Genomic DNA, 15,641 nt, shown 5'->3' on the forward strand with positions numbered 1-15,641 from the left:
GCAGCGATGAGCATTACCGCAGGTAAATTGCGGCTATACCGGGGGTATACCGCACATCGTTTTCTACCTGCGGTATACCCCCGGTATTTTGAGATTACATTACAGTGAATGGAGTGAAATTCCGGGGGTATTCCGCAGGTACCTGTGGAAAATAATGGACATGCTCATTTTCTCAAGAAAGTTTCTTGAGAAAATTTTCTCAAGAAATTTTCTTGAGAAAAATCCGCACACCTATTTTTTGTTCCCATAGGTTTTGCTGGGAAATGTCTGCAGAAAGATTTCAAACCTTTCTCAAGAAATGTCCGCAGCAAAACCACGGGTAAAACGGCCTAGTGCGCACATAGCCTTAGTGTATCTTGTGTCCATATCTGTCTGTCTATCCTTCCATCTCTCTATCCAGACATCCTTCTATCCATTCATCCCTCCATTCTTCCATCTCTCTATCTATCCATCATCTCTCCATTGCTTTATCCAGCCAGCCATCCATCTCTCTAGCTATGCATCCATCTCTCTATCCTTCCATCCTGCTATCAATCTATCCTTTCATCTCTCTATCCAGCCATCCATCTACCCATTCATCCACCTCTCTATCCAACCATCCATCCATTCATCCCTTCATTAACACATCTCTCTATCTTTGTATCAATGCATCCATCTCTGTATCGATGCATCCATCCATACATGTATCCCTCTAAGGCCGGGGCCACACGGGGCACTAGTGTGATCCTCGCATGACACTCGGCTCACGCTGGCAGCACAGCAGGAGCCGAGTGTCATGCGAGTGTCACTGCGACTAAGGTCCGACTGTGCGATCGGACCTCAGCTGCGGGGGGCGGGCCGGTGCTGAGGAGGGGTGGGCTGGCACGGAGAAGGGGAGGGAGAGATTTATCTCCTTCTCTCCTCCGTTGGCAGCTATTGCGATTCTCGCCCTGCACTCGCGGTACACCGGTGTTCTGCGAGTGCAGTGCGATTTTTCTCTCGCCCCATACACTTGAATGGGTGCGAGAGAAACAATGATCGCATTACAGTCGTAGCATGCTGCGATTGTTTTCTCGGTCCGATTAGGGCTGAGAAAATAATCGCTCATGTGCGCTGACACACAGGCTAGAATTGGTCCGAGGGGAATGCGATGTTTTATCGCACTCGACTCGCACCGTTTTTCTCGCTATGTGGCTTAGGCCTATCCATCTTTCTATCTACCCATCCATCCTTTCATCTCTCTATCCAGCCATCCATCTGTGTATTCATCCCTCCACCCAGCCATCTATCTATCTATCTATCTATCTATCTATCTATCTATTCATAATCTTTATATCTTCTATGTAATATTCATTTTGCTCTCTGTCCCTCCATCTGTCTTCTACTTTTTCCTTCCATTTTTCCATCGTTCCGTCCTTTCTCCATCGTTCCGTCCTTTCTCCATCGTTCCGTCCTTTCTCCATTGTTCTGTCCTTTCTCCATCGTTCCGGCCTTTCTCCATCGTTCCGGCTTTTCACATTGTTCCGGCCTTTCTCCATCGTTTCGGCCTTTCTCCATCGTTCCGTCCTTTCTCCATCGTTCCGGCCTTTCTCCATCGTTCCGTCCTTTCTCCATCGTTCCGGCCTTTCTCCATTGTTCCGTCCTTTCGCCATCGTTCCGTCCTTTCGCCATCGTTCCGTCCTTTCGCCATCGTTCCGTCCTTTCGCCATCGTTCCGGCCTTTCTCCATCGTTCCGGCCTTTCTCCATCGTTCCGGCCTTTCTCCATCGTTCCGGCCTTTTTCCATCGTTCCGTCCTTTCGCCATCGTTCCGTCCTTTCGCCATCGTTCCGTCCTTTCACCATCGTTCCGTCCTTTCTCCTATACCATCCTGCTTGCGTCCTCCCTGATACACGAGTGTTTCGCAATCTTTGTGAACAGAATTTTCCTCTCCTGTGAAAACAAACAGCATCTGCTCCATAGAGTTAAAAGCCGGCGACGATCTACAGTCTGTGTGAGCGTTGCGCTCTCGGGGGGAATCAGACATCCAGCGTCTCTCTCTTCTGGATCTCTCATGTTTTGCTGTGCTCCTGGTCCCCGGTGTGTAATCCATTTTCTGTACGGAGCAGAGATATCCATTACATGGCTCACCTCCTGTTCCTCCGGAGCCGCTCTGTGCGGAGACGTGATATAATTAATCTCATCCGATTGCGTTTCCTGGAGAATGAATCTGAAATGATTGTATAAATGTGGAGGGCGGCCGCCGTCCTGGAGGCACTGACGAGTACCCGTACAGTCAGGGGAAACACCATTTCCTTTCCTTCTTATTCTTAAATATCCAGGGCGCACACTATGTCCGCCATCATGGACAATTTTGAATATAAAGTAACTTTGCTAATGGTTTCCATTAAAAATTTCCTATTGTTTTGTGTATACAGCTTTTGCAGAAACTGATTTGTATCCATGGTAACAGACTACAAAGAAACCCTTTGTAGTCAGATAGTTTAGTCCGATTGATTAATTATAACGCACTGCTGTCTTGTAAGAGGAAATCCGCTGAATTCAGGGGCTAGTGGAGAAAACGCTTTATAACATGAGATGATGGCGCAGACGTGGTCACCAGCCGCCAGGCTGCACAATTTACATACAAGGCATCTTCAAGGAATTTCATCGGATTTTGGGGATTAATGTAGAATGTTTCCTTTCTCTTCTCTCTCAGGTTGTCCGAGATCAGATCTCTCACTGCACGGTGAAGCTGCGGCAGACCACCGGACTGATGGAGTATTGTCTGGAGGTCATCAAGGAGAACGATCCCAGTGGGTTTCTTCAGGTGAGCAGCTGCTACTTTGTGCGCTCCGTAAGGGGAGCTGTGGACAGATGAGGGGCTACATAGGACAACGCGGTCTGCCATCACATTGCCAAATCTAAGGGTGCCACCTCAGAAGAGGGCAGAATTGCTGTCCTAGAAGCCTCCTATCTACCCTACCAGGGTCCACAACCAAGGCGGACTGTGTCACAGTCATCCGTGTCCCCTCATCTCCCTGTGTCACGGGTCATCAGTGTCCCTTCATCTCCCTGTGTCACGGTCATTATTGTCCCCTCATCTCCCTGTGTCATGGTCATTAGTGTCCCCTCGTCTCCCTCTGTTACGGTCATTAGTGTCCCCTCATCTCCCTGTGCCACGGTTATTATTGTCCCTTCATCTCCCTGTGTCATGGTCATTATTGTCCCTTCATCTCCCTGTGTCATGGGTCATCAGTGTCCCTTCATCTCCCTGTGTCACGGTCATTATTGTCCCCTCATCTCCCTGTGTCATGGGTCATCAGTGTCCCTCATCTCCCTGTGTCACGGTCATTATTGTCCCCTCATCTCCCTGTGTCATGGTCATTATTGTCCCCTCATCTCCCTGTGTCATGGTTATTAGTGTCCCCTCGTCTCCCTCTGTTACGGTCATTAGTGTTCCTTCATCTCCCTGTGTCACGGTCATTATTGTCCCTTCATCTCCCTGTATCATGGTCATTTTTGTCCCTTCATCTCCCTGTGTCACGGTCATTAGTGTCCCCTCATCTCCCTGTGTCATGGTCATTGGTGTCCCTTCATCTCCCTGTATCAGTCATTATTGTCCCCTCATCTCCCTGTGTCATGGTCATTGGTGTCCCTTCATCTCCCTGTATCATGGTCATTATTGTCCTCTCATCTCCCTGTGTCATGGTCATTATTGTCCTCTCATCTCCCTGTGTCATGGTCATTATTGTCCCCTCATCTCCCTGTGTCACGGTCATTAGTGCCCCCTCATCTCCCTGTATCATGGTCATTATTGTCCCCTCATCTCCCTGTGTCACGGTCATTATTGTCCCCTCATCTCCCTGTGTCATGGTCATTATTGTCCCCTCATCTCACTGTGTCACGGTCATTAGTGTCCCCTCATCTCCCTGTATCATGGTCATTATTGTCCCTTCATCTCCCTGTGTCACGGTCATTATTGTCCCCTCATCTCCCTGTGTCATGGTCATTATTGTCCCCTCATCTCCCTGTGTCACGGTCATTAGTGCCCCCTCATCTCCCTGTATCATGGTCATTATTGTCCCCTCATCTCCCTGTGTCACGGTCATTATTGTCCCCTCATCTCCCTGTGTCACGGTCATTATTGTCCCCTCATCTCCCTGTGTCACAGGTCATTATTGTCCCCTCATCTCCCTGTGTCACGGTCATTATTGTCCCCTCATCTCCCTGTGTCACAGGTCATTATTGTCCCCTCATCTCCCTGTCACGGGTTATCAGTCTTCCCTCATCTCCCTGTGTCACAGGTCATTATTGTCCCCTCATCTCCCTATCTCATGGTCATTATTGTCCCCTCATCTCCCTGTGTTACGGTCATGATTGTCCCCTCATCTCCCTGTATCATGGTCATTATTGTCCTCTCATCTCCCTGTATCACGGTCATTAGTGTCCCCTCATCTCCCTGTGTTACGGTCATTAGTGTCCCCTCATCTCTGCTAATATTTGCAAAATCTCCATCTTTTCCATCCAGATCTCTGACGCTCTTATCCGAAGAGTCCACCTGACTGAGGACCAGTGGGGCAAAGGGACCCTCACCCCAAGGATGACCACTGACTTCGATCTAAACCTGGACAGCGCCCCCCTCCTGCAGTCAATCCATCAGCTGGACTTTGTACAGATGAAAGGTGATTAGATACTGAGCTCCCATCATGATCTTCTGCCTAGTAACACATGTTTTTGGAGATATAATATATATAATTATATCTCAAAAGTGAGTACACACCTCACATTTTTGTAAATATTTTATTTTATCTTTCATGGGGCAACTGCAGATCTGACCCTGTGATACAATGCGCAGTGTCAGTGCGCAGCTTGTATAACAAGCTAAATTTAGTGTCCGCTAAAAAACAACACACAGCCATTAATTTCTAAACCGCGGGGAACAACAGTGAGTACACACCTAAGTGAGAATGGCCAAATTGTACCCTTGGTGGGAATATTTTGTGTGACCACCATTTTTTTCCAGCTCGGCCTTACCTCTCTTGGGCCTGGAGGTCACTAGAGCTTCACAGGAGCCGCTGGATCCTCTTCCATCCTCAATGATGACATCACAGAGCTGGTGGATGTTACAGACCTTGCGCTCCTCCACCTTCTGTTTGAGGAGGCCCCACAGATGCTCCATAGCGACTATGTCTGGAGACTCTCAGCTGGTCCAGCACCTTTACCCTCAGTTTCTTTAGCAAGGCAGTTGTCGTCTTGGAAGTGCTTGGGGTCGTTATGTTGGAATAAGAAGGGAGGGGATCATGCTCTGCTACAGTACATTGTGGAATTCATGGTTCCCTCAATGATCTGTAGCCCCCACAGCCAACAGCACTGATGCAGCCCCAAACCATGACACTCCACCACCATGCCTGACTGTAGGCAGGCACACTTGTATTTGTCCTCCTCACCTAGAGCCGCCACACACGCTTTACACCATCTGAACCAAATAAGTTTATCTTGGTCTCATCAGACCACAGGACGGTTCCAGTAATCCATGTCCTTAGTCTGATTGTCTTCAGTTTTCTTGAGCCTCATCTTTAGAAGAGGCTTCCTTCTGGGACAATAGCCATGCAAGGCAATGTGATGCAGTGTATGGTCTTAGCACTGAGAGGTGGACCCCCCACACTTGTAACCTCTGCAGTGTGCGGCATATGGTCTGAGCCATGGCAAGTGGACCTCCCACCCCTGTAATCTCTGCAGTGTGTGGTGTATGGTCTGAGAGCCCTGACAGGCGGACCCCCCCCCTCCCCCTGTAACCTCTGCAGTGTGCGGTGTATGGTGTGAGTACTGACATGCGGAACCCCACCCCTGTACCCTCTGCAGTGTGCGGTGTATGGTGTGAGCACTGACATGTGGAACCCCACCCCTGTACCCTCTGCAGTGTATGGTGTGAGCACTGACATGTGGAACCCCACCCCATGTACCCTCTGCAGTGTGCGGTGTATGATCTGAGCCCTGACAGGCGGACCCCCCCCCACCCCTGTAACCTCTGCAGTGTGCGGTGTATGGTGTGAGCACTGACAGTCGGACCCCTCACACCCACCCCTGTAACCACTGCAGTGTGTGGTGTATGGTGTGAGCACTGACAGGTGGACCCCCCACCCCTGTAACCTCTGCAGTGTGCGGTGTATGGTCTGAGCACAGACAGGCGGACTCCCCACCCCTGTAACCTCTGCAGTGTGCGGTGTATGGTCTGAGCCCTGACAGGAAGGCACCCACCCCCACCCCTGTAACCTCTGCCATGTGTGGTGTATGGTCTGAGCACTGACAGGCGGATCCCTCACCCCTGTGACCTCTGCAGTGTGCGGTGTATGGTCTGAGCCCTGACAGGCGGATCCCTCACCCCTGTGACCTCTGCAGTGTGCGGTGTATGGTGTGAGCACTGACAGGCGGACCCCCCACCCCTGTAACCTCTGCAGTGTGCGGTGTATGGTCTGAGCACTGACCGGCAGTCCTTCCACCCCTGTAACCTCTGCAGTGTGCGGTGTATGGTGTGAGGACTGACAGTCGGACCCCTCACACCCACCCCTGTAACCTCTGCCATGTGTGGTGTATGGTCTGAGCACTGACAGGCGGATCCCTCACCCCTGTGACCTCTGCAGTGTGCGGTGTATGGTCTGAGCCCTGACAGGCGGATCCCTCACCCCTGTGACCTCTGCAGTGTGCGGTGTATGGTGTGAGCACTGACAGGCGGACCCCCCCACCCCTGTAACCTCTGCAGTGTGCGGTGTATGGTCTGAGCACTGACCGGCAGTCCTTCCACCCCTGTAACCTCTGCAGTGTGCGGTGTATGGTCTGAGCCGTGACAGGCGGATCCCTCACCCCTGTGACCTCTTCAGTGTGCGGTGTATGGTGTGAGCCCTGACAGGCGGATCCCTCACCCCTGTGACCTCTCCAGTGTGCGGTGTATGGTGTGAGCACTGACAGGCGGACACCCCACTCCTGTAACCTCTGCAGCAATGCTGGCAGCACTCATATGTCTATTGTGAAAAGACGACCTCTGGATATGACACTGATTATGTGCACTTAACCTCTTTGGCCGACCATGGGGAGGGGTGTACTCACTTTTGTGATTTACTGTATAGAGATAACAGGAGAAAAAAAAAATCTTGTAAACTCAAAATTGATGCTGGATACCAAAAGCAAAGTATTCATAAAGTTGCTGAGAAATATTTGTAGATTTGAATTTTTGTAAATTATTTATCAAAAGTGGACTTCTCCTTTAAGTTAAAGGGATGCTCTACTGAAGACTGCACAGGTTTTCCTGGGGAAATGTCGTGATCCTGGGTCCCAGAGCCTATTCTGGTAGTAGAGTTCTTAAAAGGAACCTGTCAGGTGCAATATGCACCCGGTACCACGAGCAGTTCTGGATGTATATTACTAATCCCTGCCTAACCGTCCCTGTATACACTAGCATAGATAAAGAGATCTATAGCAAGAGGATTTCTAAAGAACTTTTATCGTATGCTAATGAGCTCTGGGACTAATCCCCTGGGCATTACTTCCACCGACTAGTCCCCTGGGCATTACTTCCACCGATTAGTCCCCTGGGCATTACTTCCACCGATTAGTCCCCTGGGCATTACTTCTACCGACTAGTCCCCTGGGCATTACTTCCACCGATTAGTCCCCTGGGCATTACTTCCACCGATTAGTCCCCTGGGCATTACTTCCACCGACTAGTACCCTGGGCATTACTTCCACCGACTAGTCCCCTGGGCATTACTTCCACCGATTAGTCCCCTGGGCATTACTTCCACCGATTAGTCCCCTGGGCATTACTTCCACCGACTAGTCCCCTGGGCATTACTTCCACTGACTAGTCCCCTGGGCATTACTTCCACCGACTAGTCCCCTGGGCATTACTTCCACCGACTAGTCCCCTGGGCATTACTTCCACCGACTAGTCCCCTGGGCATTGCTTCCACCGACTAGTCCCCTGGGCATTACTTCCACTGACTAGTCCCCTGGGCGTTAGTTCCCCGGAGTTTATGTCATGCGCACTATGAAGCCAGGTGTATGGTGTCTTGGCTTCAAACTGAAGTTGTGCGCATGACCGGAACTCCGGGATCATGCGCACTGAGCCAAAATCCAGCGTCGGACGCCATGGTGGCGGAGAGGTGAGTGAGATCATCCTTTGATGCTGCTTATTCATTAGCATGATAGCACACCTACAGGGGAGTACTAACATGCTAATGGTACTGACTAGCCAGGAGAACTAACGCCCAGGGGACTAGTCCCCATGCTCATTAGCATATGATAAAGGATCTTTAGAAATACTTTTTCTATACATCCCTTTATCTATGCTAGTGTATACAGGGACGGTTAGGCAGGGACTAGCAATATACACCCAGAACTGCTCGTGGTCCGGGGTGCATGCTGCACCTGACAGGGTCTCTTTAACTCCCCATACATCTTGTAAATATTGGGGTCCCAGAGAGTTTATTATCATTTCCATTAATGTGTCATAGTCTACATGTGATAAATGTATAGTATGTATTGTGCCCACCAGCAGGGGGCATCCCTGTAAACAGCAAGGTGACAAACCTGCCCGGCCGCCTTGGGTAAACGAGTTTGGATTTGCCGATGCCTTAGCAAATATTCCTCTTGTGTGTGTGCCAGGGCTGCCGGGCATCTACCTGTGTGGAGGTCACCCGAGGACAGAGTGTTCTGCATTGTGCAGAGTCATGCGTCCATCAGCGCAGAGCCGCATCCACCAGCCACAGCCAGCAGGGGGCGCACAAGTCAGGGGAACATTACCAATCCCTCTAGGGGAGGCCCCTCCTGGTTGTCAGAATAGAGATCCTTTTAATGGTAATAACAGAAATAACCCTCCCCAGGTAGTCACAATGCTTGCCTTTAGTGTACGCCTGTCACCAGACACACTATAGCCTCCATCATCAGTAGTGACACCAGATCCCACCTTCCCCAGTACTCACCGCGGCCTCCTCCGTACGGGGGTCACCGCGGCCTCCTCCGTACGGGGGTCACCGCGGCCTCCTCCGTACAGGGGTCACCGCGGCCTCCTCCGTACAGGGGTCACCGCGGCCTCCTCCGTACGGGGTCACCACGGCCTCCTCCGTACAGGGGTCACCGCGGCCTCCTCCGTACAGGGGTCACTGCGGCCTCCTCCTTACAGGAGTCACTGCGGCCTCCTCTGTACAGGAGTCACCGCGGCCTCCTCCGTACAGGAGTCACCGCGGCCTCCTCCGTACAGGGGTCACCGCGGCCTCCTCCGTACAGGGGTCACCGCGGCCTCCTCCGTACAGGGGTCACCGCGGCCTCCTCCGTACAGGGGTCACCGCGGCCTCCTCCGTACAGGGGTCACCGCGGCCTCCTCCGTACAGGGGTCACCGCGGCCTCCTCCGTACAGGGGTCACCGCGGCCTCCTCCGTACAAGGGTCACCGCGGCCTCCTCCGTACAGGGGTCACCGCGGCCTCCTCCGTACGGGGTCACCACGGCCTCCTCCGTACAGGGGTCACCGCGGCCTCCTCCGTACAGGGGTCACTGCGGCCTCCTCCTTACAGGAGTCACTGCGGCCTCCTCTGTACAGGAGTCACCGCGGCCTCCTCCGTACAGGAGTCACCGCGGCCTCCTCCGTACAGGGGTCACCGCGGCCTCCTCCGTACAGGGGTCACCGCGGCCTCCTCCGTACAGGGGTCACCGCGGCCTCCTCCGTACAGGGGTCACCGCGGCCTCCTCCGTACAGGGGTCACCGCGGCCTCCTCCGTACAGGGGTCACCGCGGCCTCCTCCGTACAGGGGTCACCGCGGCCTCCTCCGTACAAGGGTCACCGCGGCCTCCTCCGTACAGGGGTCACCGCGGCCTCCTCCGTACAGGGGTCACCGCGGCCTCCTCCATACAGGAGTCACTGCGGCCTCCTCCGTACAGTGGTCAGGGCGACCTCCTTTGTACAGTGGTCAGGACGGCCTCCAATGTATGGAAGTCACGGCGACCTCCTCCATATGGCAATCATGGCAGCCTCTTATGTACAGGGGTCACTGCGGCCTCCTCCGTACAGGAGCCACTGCGGCCTCCTCCGTACAGGAGTCACTGCGGCCTCCTCCGTACAGGAGTCATGGCAGCCTCTTATGTACAGGGGTCTTGGAGGCCTCCTCCGTACAGGAGTCATGGCAGCCTCTTATGTACAGGGGTCTTGGAGGCCTCATGTGTACAGGGGTCACAGCGGCCTCCTCCACACGGCGGTCGCTATGGCCTCCTCGGCACGGCGGTCACCACACCCCTCCCCATTGACCAGTTTCTCCCAGTAGTGCCCTCTATATCACTGATCACGGCCGCCCTCTCCACTACAGGTTTATATTATCGCATACAGACATTTTGGCGGAATTCTTCATCCCTCTTACGTTTCCTAAACCCTCAGTTCCCTCTTTAGTACCAGCGCCCCCCATGCTACAGATGGAAGAGTGCTGCACCCACAACAACAGTGCCACCCTGTCCTGGAAGCAGCCGCCCATGTCCATGGTGCAGGCGGAGGGCTATATCCTGGAGCTGGATGACGGGAACGGCGGTCAGTTCAGGGTAAGCCCCCTTCATTATGGCCTATGTCTGCGTGAAGTGCCCCTCTGGGAAATTCTCTGACCCCGCTGTCACTGTTGCAGGAGGTGTTTGTCGGGAAGGAGACGATGTGCACAGTGGACGGGCTGCACTTCAACAGCACCTACAATGCCCGGGTGAAGGCTTTTAATAAGGCGGGGGTCAGCCAGTACAGTAAGACCCTGGTCCTGCAGACCTCCGAAGGTACGTCATTACCCCAATATCACCTGTATACCGCCGAGGCTCTGCTCCCACTGTGGGCCCTGGATACTGCCCATGTAATATGATGATAATTCAAGTGTTTTACAGGGATATTCTCCAGAAAAGAAATTTGTAAATTAGTGATCAGTGAGGGTCCGGCCACTGAGACCCTCTCCTATGCCAAAAACGGACGCCTTCTGCTCAAAGACAGGCCTAGTTTTGATATAATTTGTAATAATGGTCATGTCCTGATGTCACCACTAGGGGGAGCTTCCTGCATACAGATTAGTGGGAGCCGTGTACATCTTTGTGGAGTGCAGTGAGCTCTCTCTACTGGTGGCTTCAGGTAATCGACTTTTATAGTTTACCTGCATGGTAGAGATGAGGAAATAGCTTGGCAGGACCTTGGTCTAGGGGCCACAACGGTTGACCGTGGTCATCGGACAAAAACCTGGCGGACCGCCTACCCAGCAGTGCAAGGTCATGAATGCCGCCAGATAGGAGGCGGTCCACCAGGTTCCCATCCGGTGTGTTGGGGCAGGATCAGTTACTACATACCTGCAACAGTAAAAATCTGACAGATTGGGCCCAGCAGGTCCTGTAATATGACACGAGTCCTCTCCTGACCTTAATCTTTTACAGCTGAGGGTTTGCTACATTCATATCCATTTCACCTAAATACGCTGTGTCGATATCTGTCATTGCCGATGGGCAGCTTTAAGGGAAGCTATTATCAGAAAATGACCTATTTTTTACATTTTTTTTTGTTACATGTATGTTTAATTATTTTTGGCAATGGTGTGATGTTTTTTCTTACAAATTTAAAACTGGAGATATTTTATACTCATACTTCCTGGCTTTTCAGGAAGAGTTTTCTGCAATTTCATTATCAGCAGAGGAAGGAATACAATGACTGATAACATCTCTACACACAGCTGATAACACAGGATCCACATTTACAATTGGTGCTATCACAGCTCACCTCCTCCTCCTGTATGATGACTGATAACCTCCATATACAGTAGATAACACAGGATCCACCATTAACAAAAGGTGATATCACAGCTCACCTTCTCCTCCTCCTGTACAATGACTGATAACATCTCTACACACAGCTGATAACACAGGATCCACCATTTACTATAGGTGATGTCACAGCTCACCGCTTCCTCCTGTATGGTGACTGATAACACCTCTATATACAGTGGATAACACAGGATCCACCATTCACAATAGGTGATGTCACAGCTCACCTCCTCCACCTCCTGTACAATAACTGATAACGCCTCTATATACAGTGGATAACACAGGATCCAACATTCACAATAGGTGATGTCAGAGCTCACCTCCTCCTGTACAATGACTGATAAGACCTCTCCACAACTCACAATAGGTGATATCACAGCTCACCTCCTCCCACCTCCCTTAACAATTACCTGTTCACATGCTCATTAGATGCTTCAATACAAAAAACAGGGCTGAAGTCCGTTCATTGCTGCTAATGTACAAGTGAACATCCTAGAACCGTAGGAGTTTAGAGTATAAGAAATCGCCCCAGTGACCAATGTGAACATTTCCAGATTCCTCATTTTCATTAATAAATACAGATTTTGTGATTACATGTAACTCACTGAGTGAAATGCCAGGTCATTTTCTGATGATCTCTTCCTTCCCTTTAAAGGGGTTGTTCAAGCTCCTTTATAATTCATTTCAGTGGGAATAAGGAGCAGTACCACACACAACCTGTGGCTACGGGTGGCGCTGTTTTGAGCGAAGCAGCGGAGTTTTACTAATCCTGGGCAGCCCTTTTAATATTGTGCTTTGTGCATGGTTTTATCTTTGTTGTCTCGGTTCACGTTCTCATATTTTGTGTCCAAAGCAATTAACAGTGAGAATCCGACTGAGGGGCATCTATAGGGGCACACAGATGGCAGTGGCACTCAGGTCTTGGTGGGTCCTATGGCCCCACAGGCACCAGGGTTATATATGGCACAGCTGGGGGTCCTGTAAAACGGTTTAGTATTGGGACTTTCAGTTACGCCTCTGTGTGGTTGTATAGCGCTGACATATTCAGTAATGCTGTACACACTTGAACAATATCAGATATTCAAAAATTATGATCTGCGTGGACCCATGTGATCAGGAGAGTCCATGTTTAGTGTCCTGCTCAGCTTCCTTCCGATTCTGCACCCTCCGGTCAATGGAAATTTTTGGTCTGTAGTATAAAGGGATGTTTGGCAGTAGAGATACCAATATTTCTGGCGTTGTTTAAACCACACCCCTGCATGTCCCGTTAATACCCAGAAACACGCACTTCTGGGCAGGGCTTATATAAACTCAATTCTTTTGGACCAAGAGTACAGTGAGCTCCCTCTAGTGATGGCTGCAGATTTTTACTATTCATTCTGAAGACAGTATCCTGTAGGGTTTAAAACACAGATGAAGGCAATACATCTCGCGGTTTACCTGCAATGTTTGTTTTAGCTTCAGGAGAATAACATTGTTGGACAAGGTTAACTAGAGGTCATCTAGTCCAAAACGCTCCCTGCTGTGATTAGCAACTCACTGTCTATAGACATTGTGCAGAATTTTTGTACATATTTGCATCAACTCCGACCACTTTTACAATTGCTTGATTTGGCAAGTAGGAATAGTACCCTCTTCTTGTTCCAAGAGCAAAAATGTTTTGTTTTTTTTAAAGGGACGAGCTGTAATTTTAAATGACACTAAATAGGATAAAATGGTTAAAAAAAATTATTCTGCCATAATTTTTCAGTTTTGTTTATACTGTTCTTTTTTCTTTGTGCCGTACACATGGCTTGAGAAAAGGATTCCCGAGATCAGGAAAACTATGGCAATAAGAATTTGTTTTTACTATGTTAGTGACTTAAAAAATACAATTTGAATTTTGTTAAAAAAAAAAAAAAAATCATAATTTTTCTTTATTTTTTTATTTAATTGGTACAATTTTCAGGTGCCTACAACATTTTTGATTGATTGCTTTTTTTTTTTCAAGGTGACAAAAAAAATTAGTTTTGTCATTTTTTATTTTTTTTTCAGTGTTTTCTTTATATGATAAATACACATTTTTGATAGGCTTACGATATTTATTTTTTATTATCGATATTTTAACTAGAGAAAAGCAGAGAGATGGAAAAAAAATCAACATTTTTTAATTTTTTTTTTTAATTTTTCTTTTAACTTTTTTACTTTATTAGCCCCCCACAATCTTTTCATCATTTGTTCTTTATACGGCAACAAAGGAGGATCATGATACCTGCGACACAGGCCCTCGGCTGTCATGGTTGCCAATCTACACCTACGTTCACATAACCATGACGTTCGTCAACGGAACAGATTCCTGGGTAGCTTAAATGCTGCGGTCTGTGATTGACTGCAGCATTTAAGGGGTTAAATGGCGCCGTATTGGCGCTAACTTAGATTACTTCTGTTAGAAACTGGTGCCGGCTGTATAACACAGCCGTCACTTGCCCTGTGTGACGTTCCTGAGCCCACTCCTTACACCCGCGGCCCCTCGTCATGAGTGACACATCATGGTGTCCGGTGGGGTTAATGGAGCCTTGTTAGCAAATTGGAATTGTAAAGTTGGTGATCTGCTAAATAAAATGTCTGCTGTGTTCTATATTGTTGCCTTCTCCATTGTTTTTATGTGCATTGTTGGCATTTTACAGACTTGCAGCTTTTCGTTATCGTTCTGATCGTGCGTTATCAGTGACGTAATCCCGTCCTTAGTGTGTGGTGTATATTTTTGTGCCGCCATCATTGTTCGCAGCCTGCGGTGTTCCTTGCCATTCGTCATATACTTCGTTTGTCCCCTTCATTTCATTTTGCGAGGTGTGCACAAGGTTTTGCACCATGTTCGGTTTGTTTTTTATTGATTGGGACTTTGAGGTAAAGCTTTTGGGTCATTATTGACGGTCATTATTGAGGGTGGGGGGTGACATTCATCTGCCTCAGGCATGACGGATGTTGATGCATTTTCCCTTACTAGCGGAGGCGGCCATTTTGTGTGATACTGAAGGGAATTGGTCACAAAACTAAAATAATTATAATATGCGTGGGATAATGGTTATATCTGTCCAGATGACATATATGAGTGTTTTATTAAAATTACCAATGGCTTTCTGCATGAAAAGTGGCAGATTCCCTAATAAAAAGCCGAACTTTTTACCACAAAATGGCTGCCTCTGGGTTTTCTTCCTCAGCTGTGAATGATATGTATGTTACACTAATGCACGCTGACATTTCTATGCATGTCTTTGCTTATGCCAGGTCCCTACCCTCGAATGTCAGCCTCTCTTGCTGCTCGTTTGCAAATCAACACCATGCCCTCTCCTCTCGAGTTCCTCCAAAACTCAGAACAGGAAACTTGTGTTTCTCCAGGTAAAATGGCTTCCCCCCTCCTTCCCTCACAGCTCAGCGTCAAAATGGTCACTACTGGCTCCGTATCTTTGGTCATAAATGTGTCAGAAACTATCTAGTAACCAGTGTCTTTTTTTTTTAAAATGAAAGCTCAGCACTGACTAGTTGCTATTGGTAACGGGGCCTATAAGGCAGTGAGGCCCAATGCGTTGTCTCCTTCCTGCATCTTTAGTTTATTACTTAGGACTCGGAGGCCATGTTGTCACTTTTGAACCTGACACACCTCAGCACGTTCAGTCACATCCAGTCAGTTAACACTTGACAGACATTATCTCCTTTACTTATAAGTATGTTGGGGTCTATGGAGCGCATCACACATGCTTGGTGCAGGCTGTGTTTTACAGCCAGCATCTGCCACTAATGGCAGCAGCTGTTTATCCCCTTTAATACTACTATCAATCACTGACAGTGGCATTTAAAGGGAACCTGTGAGCAGATTTTGGC

At 49.3% G+C, this 15,641-nt stretch overlaps 1 protein-coding gene across 11 annotated transcripts in view; it reads left to right on the top strand.

Annotated features, from left to right (window-relative positions):
• Nucleotides 1-15,641, top strand: part of TRIM9 (tripartite motif containing 9) — a 106,987-nt gene that overhangs the window by 62,405 nt on the left and 28,941 nt on the right. For 5 of the 11 annotated variants that reach the window (XM_075330843.1, XM_075330844.1, XM_075330845.1 and 2 more), the window contains exons 4-7: nucleotides 2,676-2,786; nucleotides 4,488-4,641; nucleotides 10,381-10,538; nucleotides 10,619-10,757. In XM_075330843.1, the coding sequence (XP_075186958.1) occupies nucleotides 2,676-2,786; nucleotides 4,488-4,641; nucleotides 10,381-10,538; nucleotides 10,619-10,757 (562 nt within the window). Of the gene's footprint in view, nucleotides 1-2,675; nucleotides 2,787-4,487; nucleotides 4,642-10,380; nucleotides 10,539-10,618; nucleotides 10,758-15,047; nucleotides 15,159-15,641 lie in introns of all 11 variants that reach the window. The other 6 variants (XM_075330838.1, XM_075330839.1, XM_075330841.1 and 3 more) reach the window with 3 other exon arrangements.

Source organism: Anomaloglossus baeobatrachus, chromosome 12, assembly GCF_048569485.1.
Source record: "Anomaloglossus baeobatrachus isolate aAnoBae1 chromosome 12, aAnoBae1.hap1, whole genome shotgun sequence".
Classification (NCBI taxonomy): domain Eukaryota; kingdom Metazoa; phylum Chordata; class Amphibia; order Anura; family Aromobatidae; genus Anomaloglossus; species Anomaloglossus baeobatrachus.